At 38.3% G+C, this 16618-nt stretch overlaps 1 protein-coding gene across 1 annotated transcript in view; it reads right to left on the minus strand.

The window, feature by feature from the left end:
* The window catches only part of LOC101526742 (glycerophosphodiester phosphodiesterase domain-containing protein 4-like), a 65231-nt gene that overhangs the window by 9924 nt on the left and 38689 nt on the right, over positions 1 to 16618 (minus strand). The window contains exons 11-13 of the mRNA XM_012928304.2: positions 15328 to 15549; positions 14379 to 14533; positions 1639 to 1786 (exon numbers count right to left, since the gene is read on the minus strand). Coding sequence (XP_012783758.2) covers positions 1639 to 1786; positions 14379 to 14533; positions 15328 to 15549 — 525 coding nt within the window. The remainder of the gene's footprint in view (positions 1 to 1638; positions 1787 to 14378; positions 14534 to 15327; positions 15550 to 16618) is intronic.

Here is a 16618-nt window from a genome sequence, read left to right on the forward strand (position 1 = left end):
ACGTGATCATGTGATGCACTTAAGCCAATAGAACATCAACAAACATAAGGGATAAATCTGAAAAGTGTGCGTGTATGAAGTGTGTACCAACTAGCCTCTTGAATGGTGTGTAACTATGTCAAGCTCAAGTCATGCCAGCCGAGACTCTGGATGAACGACTGAAGCCATCCTAGACCATCGGTGCAGCCAAGCCAACCAGGCCAGAGGAACCACCTAGGCATCATATAGAACATGAGACATATTTGTTTAAGATATTAAGCTTTAGATGGTTTTCATTAAGTATTAAAATCTAAGTTGCAGAGTATAAATTTATTTCTTTTCTGATGCCTTATTTCTTTCTCCCTCATAACTTTTCCACTAACAGATCAATGCTCAGGTGAATTGTACTGGATAAAAACACTTCTACACTATTATTACTCATAACCTAAGAAAAACAAAATGAAACAGAGGCACAGGCAGGTTAACTAATACTTCCACATTCACACAGGTTACATGGTAAAACCAAGATCTAAGTTGCATAAACTCCAGATTGTGGACTGCGTGGAGAAGCCCACAAAATGAGGCATGACAGGCTAGGAATAATAATATTGAGGGCTGTAAAAAACCGCCTAGGTCATGCATGGAATTTTTTAATCCTTTCACATTTTTTGAAGTTTGAATTCCATTAAGTGCCATGAATTCAAAGATTAAAATAATAAATGCTTGAAGAAATAATAGCATCATTTAATTAAATGTGTACCTCCCAAAGGGACTTGAGACTTATCTGTAAGATAAAATTATGGAGTAATATGTTGCACCTCCAAATTATCCATTTTTCAAATGACTGAACTATGCACAAGCTTACTTTTGTTATCAACTTAGAAAAAATGTATACACATGAAGGGGAGTTGTATGGCAAAGGAAGATGAGCCTTAAAGGATGGATTCCTGAACTGAGGGACCTGGCATGTAAAGTTCCCCTCAGAATCAACTCCATCAAGCTGCCCAAGTCACCAGAAAAAGATGGTTACTTGATTCTATATTTTCAACAGAGGACCTTAATAGAGTATTTTTTCTGCAATCCTGATCTTTCTCAGCTCCTAACACTGGTCAGAATCAGAGGTCAGTGAGGGTGGAGATGTGAAATGGGAACCTGAGACCTCTTCCCACTCATGGTTCTGTCTAAAGGTTTAATGTGCAAAGAGGTTTAGAATTTGGGTGACTGTTATTGACCAGATATTTTAATACTAAAGTGAGGCTTTAAGATGAACTAGTGGTTAACAAGAGTGACTGGAAGAATTATGGGATTTGAATGGGGCTACAATAATCAACATGAATTCCTACATCATCAGACTTCATGGAGTTTCAGTTTACATACATGATAAGAGTAGCATAACAGTGGCTCATTTACAGAGTTAAAAACTGCATGTCAAGAACATTTTAAGGGTTCAGTCAATTAAAATAATACCCATGTCTCCCTCAAATCCACAGGAGTATCTGGGTGAAGGAATGGAGAGGGCCTCATTTCTAACTTTCAAAGAAATCCCTGCTCTCAAGCAGCTCCCCAGAGGACTATCAGGTTGAAAACACAAGAACGGGATAGGAGATGGAAACTGTTTCCATGCCAGGCTTGCAAGAACTCACTGGACAAGCAGCTCACCATGAAGAAGTGAGGAGAATCAAGCTGACTCAGGAGCGGGATGTCGTCTGTGGTCACCGAGTCAATCCTGGAGCACCAGGCCAATGAGAAGAGCCAAGGCTCATTGACCAAGTATAGGTTGATGTTGATATTAGCTGCTTTATAATCTCTGGAACAAAACAAAACCCACAGAGAGTTTAGACTTAGTCTTGTCCTCAATACTTGAAAATTAGGTTAGTCACCATTTTTGTGAAAAACTACTACCTAAGTCACCAGAAGCAGATAGTCCAATGACAACTTATGACACCAAGTGACAGAATGGGCTCATGCTGCCATAAAATAAAAAACGAACTTAATCTTTCTGCTCCTGTACCAATAGTGTGTGTTGGTAAACTACATATCCTAAGAAAAGTTAGGACAAAAAAAAATTTTTTTAAAAATTATCAAGAGGAAAAAAATAGAAGTTAGTCAGCCTTATTTTTAGCACTTGCAAATTTCCATGGTGTAAACATTCTTACCATAGACAATTTCAGGCTATTACTGGTAAAAATAAAAATTTAACAACTGGTTTTTGTAAGATTGTGTGAGTCAGCTCTGGCACACTACTTGTCTTTTCACACCTATACTCATTTTTGCTCCGTAACACCTGCTACTCCCATTATTTGCTCATCTCTTAGTGTTCTCTGCTCTACCTCAAGTAAGTTAAAGTAGATAATGTATCCTGTTCATCTCTGTGTATATCTAGCATAGAATCTGACTCCACAGATACTATTTGAAATAGTCCAGATGTCATTATTAGTGATTCAGTTTCTCAAGAAACAGATCATGTAAGTGCCTTCAATCTTTTTTAAAATAAAATACATAAACATGGTACAGCAGAGAGAAAACTGTTCTATAAAAGCCCAGGGATTTGAACCCCAACTCTACTATATACTGACTTAGCAAATATTTGTTCTCAATGTGAAAACTGTAAAATGACAACACTACCACCTTTGCAAGAAGTGCTGGCAATTAATTACCCAATATGTCAGAACTATCTCTTCAACAACTACAGATCATTTAAAGGTAAGTTTGAAAAACAGAAATCAGGTATAGTATTAAAATGTTACTTCTTAAAAAAACTCAAAAACCAATCACTGAACAGGAGTTCAGCAGAGCTAAGATACCAGTTGGACCATGTTTCATATTAGAGTATCTGGATTCCAGTCCCAGCTTTGCAGTTAAATCCATCTTCTCGCTAATTTATATCCCATGAGACAGCAAGTGATGGCTCCATTAGTTGGGATCTTGTAACCAGTGAAGAACTGAATTGAGACCCTGGATTCCAGCTTTGGCCTGACTTTTGTTTTGTTCTGTTGCTGTTTTTGCATCCTGGCAATTGCAAGTGTGTATGGAGTGAACTAGTGCATGGAAGCACCTTCTTTCTCCAAGAAATATCTCTTTTTAAAAATTTTTTAAAAATATCTCTTAAAAATTAAAGCTCTAGTGCTGGTATTGTGGCAATGTGGTTAAAGTTCCACTGGCAATACCAGTATCTCATATGGGCAGTGATTCGTGTCCCAGTTGTTTCACTTTCAATCCAGTGACTTGTTAATGGCCTCAGGACGCAGCAGCAAATGGGCAACTGTCATTCACACGGAAGACCTGGAGGAAGCTCCTGGCTTCAGCCTAAACAGTCCTGGTCATTGTGGTCACTTGGTGGGGGTGAGGGTGGGTAAACCAGCAAGATCTTTCTCTTTCTCTCTTCAATTTTGACTTTTCAAATAAATACTTTCTTAAAAATTACAAAGTCCTGATGAAAAAAAAATCCAAGATGACTTAAGTAAATGGCAGATACGTGTTTATAGACTGAAAATTCAACACAGTAAAACTGTCAGTTGCCCTGAAAATGATCTTTAAGTTTAACTCAACTCTTATAAAAATCCAAGATAGTTATTGTTTATTTGTTTTGGAAAAATTAGTCCAGTAAATTCTAACATTTAGATGGGAGTGAGCATTTAGCCTTGTGTTTGAGACATTGGTTAAGACTACAGTTAAGATTTCCATGTGTTATATTGGAATGCCATGATTCGATGCCTACTTCCAGTAACTGATTTCATCTTCCTGCGAATGTAAACCTTGAGAGGCACTGATCATGAACCAGGTAACAGGGATTCTACCACTGAAGTAAGAGACCTGGATTGGGCTCCTGGACCCTGGCTTCAGCAGTTTTGCGGGGGCATTTGGAGAGTGAGCCAACAGATGGGAGTTCTTTCACTATCATTCTTGTTCTCTTGTTCTCTTATTCTCTCTCTCTCTCTTTCTCTCTTTACATTTAGTTACATAATTTATATGGGAAGGCACAACTCCAGAATTACCACAAAAAAACTTGAAAAAGGTTAAAGGAAAAGGGAATTACCCTACTTGATTTTAAGGCTTACTATATAGCTATGATAATCAACAGAATGTGAAATTGGAGGAGGGATGATCACACTAATCAATGGAACAGAAACGGAAAACCCAGAAATGGGCTTGTCTGTAGGCTGGTTTATCCCATAGCTGCATCAGTGACCTATTAATGGGGTATTGCTCTTTCTTTGAGGACTTCCCACTTGCTGGAAAAATCAAGGATTCTGTTGATCCATCTACATATCTAGCCACTGCTTCTGCTGCTGAGGAAGCCTTAGCCAAGACTAAGGCCAAAGACAAGGTGGAGGAGTTGGATGAGGCTATAGGATTTGGTTCTTGCCAAAAAGTAATCAACTTGGCCAGCTTTATTTACAAACCAAGGATATAAAGGTTTGCTTCTTTTACAAACTGAAAATCTACCAATTGGCAAAGATGTAGAAACTTTGTAGAAACCAGTGTCTAAATGGGATGCTGCTGCCATTAGTAGCGGTTTTACTTACTACAGCACTGTGCCAGTCTCCAGATGTCCTTAAGTCGATAGATGATTAAACAAAACTCTGGTATTTTCAAACCATATATCGTTACTTAGCAACAAAGAGGAACAAACTACTGTTTAATTAAATACAATTTGCATGTATGCCAAAGAAATTGCACTAAGGGAAATGGGCTGCATACTGTTAAGACCATTTGTTTTTGAAATGACAAAATTATAGAAATGAAGAACAAATCAATCATTTCCAGTATTTACAGTTTGAGATAGAGGCAAGAGGGAAGAAACAGTGAATGTGATTATCAAAAGACAACACAAGGAATCTCTCTGGTGGTGGAAATTGTATGTGCTGTTAGGTTCATAAACATACATATGTAGCAAAATTGTACAGAACTATATACTTGCATATACATACACACAAATTTATGAGTAAACCTGGGAAAATCAACAACATTAGCAGATTAAATGTCTTAATTGAGATACTGTACTATTTTTTTTTTTTTTTTTAGAGATTTGTACTTGTATAAGAAAGATTTTATTTAGTACAAAATATTGTGGGGTTTTGTAGCTGTGGTCAATGTTAAAAACTCAGAAGTAATTTATTTTTCACATGAAATAATTGCATGCAAATTTAAATCTCAGATGCCTAATACCAATGAAATTAGCTGGAAAACTGCCAAACATTTTTTTCCATTTTCCTGTGCTGACAACAATTTTATTGCTCAGAGTTACTTGGAATTCTGAAGTTATCCGGGATTTCTATCCCAGTTGCCAAGGATTGGTTGAACATTTTTTCTTTTCTTTTTTTCCCTCAGGTTTAACTTTCTAACCTTATTTGCTTCATGTTTCCCTCTCTTGTTTAGATGTAATCAATAAGATGTAATAGACACTGTTGAAACCTCCTGTGTACTCATCTCTGGTTGCACTACCTTATATCTACTCCAGAGAAAATCATTTTACAACCTCACATTTTTACTTATTTTATGTGTATATTAATTGCTACTTACTACCTGCAGTATTGAAAAACCACAATTATAAATTTTTTTTTGAAAGCAGCACATCAATGTACTATAATTTTATAAGTGTAACTACTGGAGGTACACAGATTCTTTATATATGGTTCCTATATTGGTCTCTATCTTTTAAGATAAGAAGTTTAACTTTCCTGACTTATTTATTTTTATTTAAATGGCAGATTTACAGAGAGAAGGACAGATACATATTTAGAGAGTTCTTCCATCTGCTGGTTCATTCCCTAAATGGCCACTACTGCTGGACCTAAGCTGACCCAAGGCCAGGTGTCAGGAGCTTCCTCAGGGTCTCTCCTACTTGGGTGCAGGGGTCCAAGGACTTGAGCCATTCTCTGCTGCCTCCCCAAGCAGGGAGCTGGGTTGGGAAGTAGAGTAGCCAGGGCATGGACTGGTGCCTATCTGGAATGTCACCATTGATAGGTGGAGGATCAGCCTGTTGAGTCACTGAGCTAGCCCCCAGAAGTTTAACTTTTTAAAAATACTATTGACCTGGGTCCAGTGCCATGGCATAGCAGGCTAAGCCATCACTTGTGGTAACAGCATCCCATATGGGTGCTGGTTTGGGTCCTGGCTGCTCCACTTCCCAATCCAGTTCCCTGCAAATGGCCAGGAAAAACAGCAGAGAATGGCCAAGTCCTTAGGCCTCTGTACCCAAGTGGAAGACCCAGAAGAAGCCCCTGGTTTCCAGCTACAGACCAGTACACCTCTGGCCATTGCTTTATGTGGGGAGTGAACCAGTGGATAGACGATCTCTCTGTGTAATTTTCCCTTCAAATAAAAACAACCAAATCTCTTAAAAACCACTATTGCTTTTAAAACAAATATACTGTGGAGCTTATGACAAGTAGAAGTGTATGACAACGAAGGATAACAGATGTATACGGAATTACACTGTCCTAAAGCTTGAATACCCTTTATTTTGTATTGTAGAACAGTATTACATCAAGGCCAAACTATAATAAGTTAAGGATACTTTCCATAACCCTTTGAGAATAACACTAAAAATAATTTGAAGGCATTAAAATCCAGAGTTGGGCCAATAATTTCCTATTTTATAAAGGGATATATTTCAAATATAAAGATGCAAAGTAATGTCAAGATAAAGGACAAAATAGAAATATACTAGAATAGTAAGAAATATGCTATGTCAATAATATGAGAAAATATTCACATAGGAACTTTCAAAGATAAGAAATTTTTGTGAGATAATTTGCCAATACACAATTATCCTAAATCAAAACCTACCTAAAAGTTTCATAATCTAAGAAGCCAAGAAAACTAATCCAAAGTAATTAAAGGAGAAATACACAAATTAACACTCATATTTGAAGATACTAAACACTCCTTTCCTGGTAATTGACATGGGACACAAAGAACAATTCATTTCCAACTGGAGAAGTTGCTCCCAGAAGAAAGACAACATGAAGTTTAGACTACTCTCCCTTGTCAACAGGATAGCTATAGTTTTTGCAAATAATGAAAAAGAGAGGCTTTTTACATGTAATGCACATAAAAGAATATTCTTTTTAAAAGATTCATTATTATTTTTATTGGAAAGGCAGATACACACAGAGAAGGAGATACAGAAAGATCTTCCATCTGCTGGTTCACTCCCCAAGTGGCTACAATGGCTGGAGATGAGCCAATCCAAAGCCAGGAGTGAAGAGTTTCTTCCAGGTCTCCCACATGGATGCAGGGTCCCAAGGCTTTGAGCCATCCTCAACTGCTTTCCCAGGTTTCAAGCAGGGAGATGGAAGGGAAGTGGAACAGCCAGGACATGAAATGGCACCCATATGGGATCCTGGCAGTTGCAAGGTGAGGATTTAGCTACTAGGCTATTGTGATATGCCTCAAAAGGATATTCTTTACTATGTATTTTGCAAATAAACACAATGGATTTATGAAGCACAAGTCACTGGAGAATGACAAATAAGTTGGAAAACTCTCTGGAATAACTGGTGTTACTTCCTAACTCAAATGTGCAGTAACCTGATAAACTCATTTGGAAGCTTCATATATTACCCTAGACCTGCAGAATATGTGTCCAATAAAGGAAGACACCTGGAGACCTGGAACAATTTCTCTAGCCTTTCCATGTTTTGTCTGACAGTCTTAACTATCTTCTGTATCCCTGAAATTGATAAACAGTAAGTTCTATAATGTGTGTGAACCATCTGAAGCCTCACCCTTTGTGTTAGCTCAAAAGAAATGTTAGCTCAAAAAAAAAAATGGTATTTTGAAAAACACAATAAACCAACTTGAACTAAGTACTATTAATAGAATATTACATCCACCAACTGAATCAGCAGGGATCTAGAAAGAGAGTAGAGCAATCAGGCTTAAACTGGTGCCCATATGGGATGCTGGTTTTGAGGGAGCTAACTTACTATGCCACAATGCCCTACTGCCCCTGATCATCAAAATATATAAGAAGTTGGAAACACACTTCTACTAACCCATAAATCATACAGGAAATATTTTCAATATCTTAAATAGTCTATACTACACTATGTACAAATCCTTTGTGGAATAAAATTAAAACAACATTTACACTAGCAAACAAACACTAAAACCAGTTATCTAATTTTCTATCTAAAGAAGCTAATAAAAGAATGAAAATAAAAACATCAGAAATTAATGACATAGGAAAATAAAACTGCAATAGGAAAAGTTAACTAAAGTAAAAAATTAGCATTGTAAGGAAATAACAAAATTCATAAGCCTGTAGCATGATAATAAAAAGGAAAATAAAATTTCCATGATCAAAATGCATTATCCCTAGAGGTAGTAGCTGCACAAAATTTTCAATGCAGTAAATATCCATTGAATTGTTTACTTTAAAATGGTTAATTTTACATTAGAATTTTATTTTATTAAAAATATTAAAAATACTCAAAATAGGTCAGTTATGAATGAGAGGACTGAATCAGTAATGAAAAGTCTTCCATAAAAGAAAATCCTAAAATCTGATCTGACAGATTCATTCTGAGTTCTATCAAACACCTAGAGAAGTAATATCAATCCTTTTGAAATTCATCTAAAAAATTGAAGTGGAGAGAATTGGCTTTAAAAACATCATTCTTGGGCCCGGCGTCGTGGCCTAGTGGCTAAAGTCCTAGCCTTGAATGCCCCGGGATCCCATATGGGCGCCGGTTCTAATCCCGGCAGCTCCACTTCCCATCCAGCTCCCTGCTTGTGGCCTGGGAAAGCAGTTGAGGACGGCCCAATGCTTTGGGACCCTGCACCCATGTGGGAGACCCGGAAGAAGTTCCTGGTTCCCGGCTTCAGATCAGCGCAGCGGCTCACTTGGGGAGTGAATCATCGGATGGAAGATCTTCTTCTCTGTCTCTCCTCCTCTCTGTATATCTGACTTTGTAATAAAAATAAATCTTTAAAAAAAAAAACATCATTCTGACATTGAGACAAAGACACAAGAAAATAAAATGGCAGGTGAATATCCTTGATGAACATAAGTAACATCAACGAAATATTAAACTAAAATCAGTGGCACATTAAAAGGAGCATTCATTGGGCCCAGCACAATAGTGTAATGGTAAGGTCCTCGCCTTGAATGCATCGGGATCCCAAATGGGTGTCGGTTCTAATCATGGTGGTCCTGCTTCCCAGCCAGCTCCCTGCTTGTGGCCTGGGAAAGCAGTCGAGGATGGCCCAAAGCCTTGGGACCTTGCACCCACGTGGCAGACCCGGAAAGAAGTTCCTGGTTCCTGGCTTTGGATCAGCGCAGCACCTTCCACTGCGGTCACTGGGGAATGAATCAACGGATGGAAGATCTTCCTGTCTGTCTCTCCTCCTCTCTGTACATCTGCCTTCTGATAAAAATAAATAAATCTTTGAAAATTAAAGGATCATTCATTGGTCAGATGGAATTTATTCCTTGGCAGCTAGCGTGGTTCAATAAATCAATAAACATGACAACATGACATTAGCAGAATGAAGAACAAAAAATGTATGATCGAAACAGATGCAAACAAGTATTTAAAAAACTCCATCCTTCCATGATTAAAAAAAATCAAAAGCTCTCACAGATCATGTGTAGAAAGGACATTTCTCCCTCACCTAGGACTAGCAGTACAGGCACCAAGGATTATATCCCACCTGCCAAGGAGATCACTGGGAATTGGAGTCCCCTCGTAGGCTAAGAACTCTGAGGTCATCCACTCCCTTTCGGATCTTCCAGACCAGATCCTTCCTCACAGAATCTAATGTCATCAGAACAACAGCCAGGAGCCCTGAGCGCTCCTCAGAAACAGAAGAACAGTAAACTTCCTTTGGGACTCAGGGTGGGAGCTTTCTCTGGTCCTTACTTAGTCCCAACATTGGATCCCCACCCCCTCTTGCAATGACCATCAGGGTCGCTCTGGAGCCCCACGCTCCACAAATTATATTAGGTAGACAGAGGCCAATAAGGAAAGCCTAGGACAGACAGGAAAAAGTCAGCTTGGACTCACATACCTTACAAGGTAGGACACAAAGATTAATCACTCCTCACTAAGGTATTGAAGACTTCTCTGCACACCCCTCCTAAAACTGTTCTGCTCCTCAATTGTTAACATATGCCTTATTAGAGTTATAAGTTTGTTTGGAATTAAAATTCACCAAGTTCAGTAAAAAACATGCTTCAAAACTCTCAACTGCTAAACATAAAAATGAAAATAGACATAAGACAGCTGAATAGTACCCTATAACCATTTTAAAGTGTATAGCAGCTGGTTGTGCATAAACTAAAATTGAAATGTCAATAAAGAGTCACAGGATGTGGTTAAGAACTTGTATTTTCTAACATATTGGTCACTCAATACCATGTCAATTAACTCCATAGTGTTGTAAATTGTTGTTGATGTTATATTGTGGCTTTTCATTGGAGGGGATGATATCCTGCCAGCTCTACTTTCAGACCAGGGATGGTCTCCCAAGGAAACTGCTGAATTTATCTGGACAATAAGAGGCTGGACTCTCTGCATGGTACATGCTTGCAATGAAGGAATCATGACTGGATATGAACTATAATATTGCAACAATGTGAAGGAATCCAACATGGGGGAAGGGCATGAGAACGGGTTGGGGGAAAATCCAGAGCCTATGAAACTGTGTCATAAAACGCAATAAAAATAGAGCATTCCTCAAAACAACAAAGCCCATATACAATGAGCCCACAGCTAACATTATTCAATGATAAGCTGAAGGCATTTCCTTTAAGATTAGGAACACAAAAAGGATATTTTCTCTCACCCTGTTTTTTAAAGTGTTTTTTTAAGATATATTTATTTTTATTGGAAAGGCAGATATACAGAAGGGAGAGACAGAAAGATCTTCCATCTGCTGGTTCACTCCCCAAGTGGCTGCAATGGCCAGAGTTGAGCCCATCTAAAATCAGGAGCCAGGAGCTTCCTCGGGGTTTCTCACAGGGGTGCAGGGTCCCAAGGCTTTGGGTCATTATCTACTGCGTTCCCAGGGCAGAAGTAGGGAGCTGGATGGGAAGTGAAGCATCCAGGATAAGAACCAGCACCAATAAGGGATCCCGGCTCATGAAAGGCAAAGATTTAGCCCCTAGGCTATCACTCTGGACCATCACTTCTTTTTAGCATAGTACTGGAAGTCCTGGCCAGAGCAATAGGCAAAAGCAAACAAATAAGTAAATATATAAAACATCTAAATAGAAAAGGAAGAAGTGAGATGCTGTTTACAGATGACATTACCTTTTATACATAAAATCCTAAAAACTTCACCAAAAATCTAATTAAAGAAATAAAATCAGCAAAGCTTCAAGATACAAAATCCATGCATAAAGATCCACAGTATTTTTTTTCCAGTAATACGTATTTATTAATTTGAAAGTCAGAATTACAGAGTGACAAGAAGAGATGGAGAGAGACATCTGTCATTTTCTGGTTCACTCCCTAAATGGCTGCAATGATTAGGGGTAGACTGGGCAGAAGCCAGGTCTCCCACCTGGATGCAGGCGCCCATGCACTTGGACCATCTTCTGCTGCTCTCCCAGACAATCAGCAGGGAGGTAGATTGCAAATAGAACAGCCAGGACTTGAACCAACACTCACATGCAATGTTGGAGTTATAGCAGCTGTATCCAGTACGGCACAGCACCAGCAAGCATACAATATTTCTATATACGAACAATGAAAACTAGCAACAAAAATAAATTAGTAGAATTAATCAAGAAGACTGAGGATCCATATCCTCTAAACTATAAAATACTGCAGAAGGAATTTACTGAAGAAATAAGTACATCCCATGTTTATGATTGAATATTGTTAAAATGGTGATTCTAGCCAATGTAATCTAGAGACAATGCAATCCATATCAAAATTCTAGTGTAATTTTTTAAAACAGAAATACTAAAACAATCTTTAGATTAGTATGTAACAAAAATACCTCCAAGTAGATCAAGAGGCTGAGCTGTTGCATCCATGTGGGAGACTTGGAAGAAGCTTCTGCTCCACCTGTGACTGTTGCAGCCATCGTGGGAAGAAATCAGAGGATGGAAGCTCTACCTAGTCCCCTCTCTCCATAACTCTTCCAAAATAAAATCTTAAAAAAAAATAAATGTGGCATCTCTACATTCATATAGTTTTCTGTTTAGACAAAAGATACTTAAAACATTATGGGCCAAAATGTCAAGTTTATCCTATCTCATGATGGGTCTGATGGGCTAGAAAGGGAACATGAATCACAGAATTTTTACTGGAAATATGATTGTAATCATGAATGTTTTTTAAGGTTTATTTTATTATTACTGGAAAGTCAGATTTACAGAGGAGGAAAGACAGAGAGGAAGATTTTCCGTTCGATGATTCACTCCCCAAGTGACTGCAATGGCCGGAGCTGAGCTGATCCAAAGCCTGGAGCCAAGAACTTCCTCCAAGTCTCCCACGTGGGTGCAGGGTTCCAAGGCTTTGGGTCATCTTCGACTGCATTCCCAGGCCACAAGCAGGGAGCTGGCTGGGAAGCAGGGCCACAATGATTATAACTGGTGCCCATATGCATTCCTGACGCATTCAAGATGAGGATTTTAGCTGCTAGGCCACAATGCCAGGTCATGAATATTTTTGTTACAGAAATATTTAAGGTATAGCTGCTCACTTTTGCAACTAGATGTTTCCGGATTGATGATTTAGAATAAAACGCTGCCTATGACCTTACCATAATAAGTTCTGCGGTACAGCTATATGGAAAACATTCTATCTTCCTTACTACAGCCTATATATTCCTTGTAGAGAAGGATGATGTTTTAGTTTATACTGGTTTCACATAAAAAATGTTATGGTATATTATATACAGTACAACCCAGTATTTGTTAAGGTGATCAGTTTGAATTAATAGTATCCCTGTTAAATCAGATGCCAATTGCAACTATCCCTGTGTAGCTATGACCAGTGAGGAACTCTGAAGCCATAGTGGTAGAGACTTTGAACTCTGGAGTCTGTGAGACCTGTATTAGATCCAAGTGTACCACTGACCTACTGTACCAAATTAAATATCTAACTTTGGTCATTGGAAATAAATGCTCAGCACAACACAGAAGAATGGTGGTGGCAAAAGCAGCTAGCATTTATTGTCATCTTAACATTTGCTAGTATTTTGTTGTGTACATAACAATGATCTTGTTTAATCCTTTAACATTTCCAACAAGCACTATTGTTAAATCAATTTACAAAGGAGAAAAAGAAAATAAACGTGTCCAAGGTCACACCTGTAGGTGATGTGGAAGCCAGGATCTGAAACACGGTCTGTGGTCTAATAACCACAGACTGTGGCATGTGATAAAGCTCAGGGCCCTGGTGTGGTAGCCTAGGGGCTAAAGTCATCACCTTTCAAGAGCCGGGATCCTATATGGGTGCCAGTTCATGTCCCGGCTGCTCCATTTCCCATTTAGTTCCCTGCTTGTGGCCTGGGAAAGCAGCAGGTAACAACCCAAAGCCTTGGGACCCTACACCTACCTGGGAGACCTGGAGGAAGTTCATGGTTGGGTTTGGATCAGCCCAGCTCCAACTGCTGTGGCCAACTGGGGAGTGAACCAGCGGACTGGAGATCTTCCTGTTTCCTTCTCTCTGTAAATCTGATTTTCCAATAAAATAAATCAATCTTTATTTTAAAAAAAAGGCTCAGTGAATGGATGCTATGATAGTCCTTTTCTGGTTAATAGGTCAACCTAAGCTATCTTAAGAGAATGAAACCATCTTTATGTCATTTTCTATTTTTAAAAAAGTAAAAGAAAATGGAAGTATGTTCAAAAGAATGCTGAGAAATCTTCCTTAAAGGAAACAGAAAGTAAAACATACATAATTTTCCATCATTGTAAGATCAACCATGCCATAACCAGAAAAACAGGAAAGCAAGAATGTGAACACACATGCATGACATAGCCTGGCTCATACCTTGGTGTGCAGAAAGATATACAGGAGGAATTTTTATGACATCTGATACATATGGACTGTGTATGTATATCCAAATATGAATTTTCTCTCTGAAGCATTTAGAATTATGTAAGAGCAGGGTATATGGATTAAGTCGAGCAATGGTTAATATCAGCTAAGTCTGGAAAACTTAACCAGGCTATTTTCAAGTGCCTACAAAAAAGTGTGTTACACGACAATACTGTAGTACAAAGAAGGGCCTGAAGTCTATGTTCCAAGGGCATATTCCATACTTGATAAACATTTATTTGCAGAAGGAGGGAGGGATAACACATAAGATACCACGAAGATACCCACAGAAAGAAATGCTAAGATGGGAAGGGGAGGTTTATTTAGCTCAGTTGGAACACCTTTTTTGTACAGTAAGGTAAGCTTGCCAAGAGACCTGTGATCACTTACTTAAGGCCCCTGTAAAACAAATTCTTGTAGTCAACATTTATTGTCCTGATATTTTCTTTTTCAAGTTCTTCTATAGTATATAAACGGCCCACCAGTCGAAAACCAGGAGCCCTCCACCTGACGTGCCCTCTTTTGTAGCTTGACAACCAATAAATCTGTAATGACAAACAGGAAGTCCTTTAGTGAATAATCACGTGCCCAGATACAACAGGTCATATATAGATTTAAGGAATGTCATTCTGGCACTGATAGTAGTCTGCAGTAACAAGAAAGAGATCCCAGCCTTTTACAAGAGTCAACCTTACCTAACAGTATCTAACAAACTCATAATGGTAATATGAGATGAAAGATAATAAAAAATCTGTGGTTTATGGCATTAAAAATCATCTTGAAAGGAGCCATTTTCTGTTAATATGATACTATTATGATTCATTTGTGGGAATACTCCCATTTATAATAAGAAAGATACTTGCTTCACTCATAGAGCTCCCATATTCTGTGAATTTAAGTGATCTGGAACAATTAACTACTCAAATACACTTATGAAAAATGTGCACAGCAAATCTAAGTTCAACTAAGAACCAGATATCTTTCCATGCCACTCATGAAGTTCAAGTCCTCAAAGCCTTAGGGTTTCCCAGGCTTTCAATTAAGTTGGGGATGGTGCAGGCCACATCACGTAGTTTTTACATACAGTACCCTATAATACTGTTGCTGATATTTCATGTCATTCAGAATAGCAAATAGCCTCAGAATGTGTTCATACTGACATAAATTTAGCTAGTTCATTTGTAGACTATCCCATGTATAAGCAACAATCTCCATTTCCACAGGAAGCTACTTCAGGCACTCACAGAGATCTTCAAGGTAGGTCAAGTCCAACGACTGTACTCCTAAGGACACAGTACCCACTTTCCAACCTCCACCATAAATACTGAGAAAGACATACCAGATGTGGCTCGATGTTAGAGTTAAGGATCACCTCTGTTACATGCTCAACAAATGTGTTTCTGAGAGGATGTTTTGGTGGAGGGCCATAAAGATCAAATATCACAAATTTATGTTCCTTCTTTGCAAGTTGCAATAAATCATCTAGTCTTGGAATTGATTGATTTCTTGCTTTGCGTTTATCAGCCTCTGATAAATATTTCATATTGAAATATGGTTTGCGCTAAAAGTAGATACAACAAAGAATATATTTGATCCTATCTAAAACATATTCTAGTTCTCTGGATATATATTATCACTCCCAGCTCCTTATTGTTCCATTACCACTCAATCCACCAGGCCCACTGAAATACCAATCAGATGATAAAAGGTGTCAAAGAGAAAAAACTAAAATCTAATCTTCACCAGGGATTATGGTGTTTTGAATGATTTCTTCTGTATTCTGGAACTGTAATATTTGCACTGAAAGTCTACTCTGTTCTTGACCTTCCTTCTTTCCAGCTTATTCTCCCATAACTCAGGGTAATACATCTCCTTTTAGTCACATAAGCTTCCTGGATATGCTCTCCCTATTCTATTTTTATGTGTACTAGAAAGAATAATTGCTCTGTCTTTGGATTCCATCCCATTTCTATCCCATTTCATTTCCTTATCAAATCCACATGCTAAAATTCTATTCTCAGTCTGTTCAAATACTTTCTGCATGAAGCTTTCCTTAATTATTGCTGAACTAAAGATACTTCAACAGCTTTAAGCCACATAGACTCATTTTCATGCCTCTGTAATTGAGTGTTTCATTTGCTCTCTCTAGTTACTTGTACATGTCTTAGGTAGATCCAAGCTCAAATCTTAGCTTTATACACCTGTTGTTGTCCACCCTCGGTAAAGCCATTTAATTATGATTTTAAAATTCATTCCACTAGACAGTGAGAATGAAAGAACTAAAGAAAAAAAGATCTACCCTCTACTGACTCACTTCCCCAAATGTCCTGAACGACAGGGACTAGACCAGGTAGAAGCTGGAAGCCAGAAACTAGGAACGCAATCAGGTTTCCCACATGCATAATAGGGACCCAATCTCTTGAGCCATCATTTGCTACTTCGCAGGATGAGCATTCTGAGGAAGCTGCAACTGAGAGCAGAAACAGGACTCTAATCCAAGCACAGAAAAATAGGATTTAGATATAACAACTCACATCTTAAATCCTAGGCCAAAGGCTTACTCAGGTGAAAGCACTTAAATTCTCAGTCTTCCAACTGCCTGAACTACAAAATGGGGAAAGAGAAGGGGA

This window comes from Ochotona princeps, chromosome 4 (assembly GCF_030435755.1).
Source record: "Ochotona princeps isolate mOchPri1 chromosome 4, mOchPri1.hap1, whole genome shotgun sequence".
NCBI lineage: Eukaryota > Metazoa > Chordata > Mammalia > Lagomorpha > Ochotonidae > Ochotona > Ochotona princeps.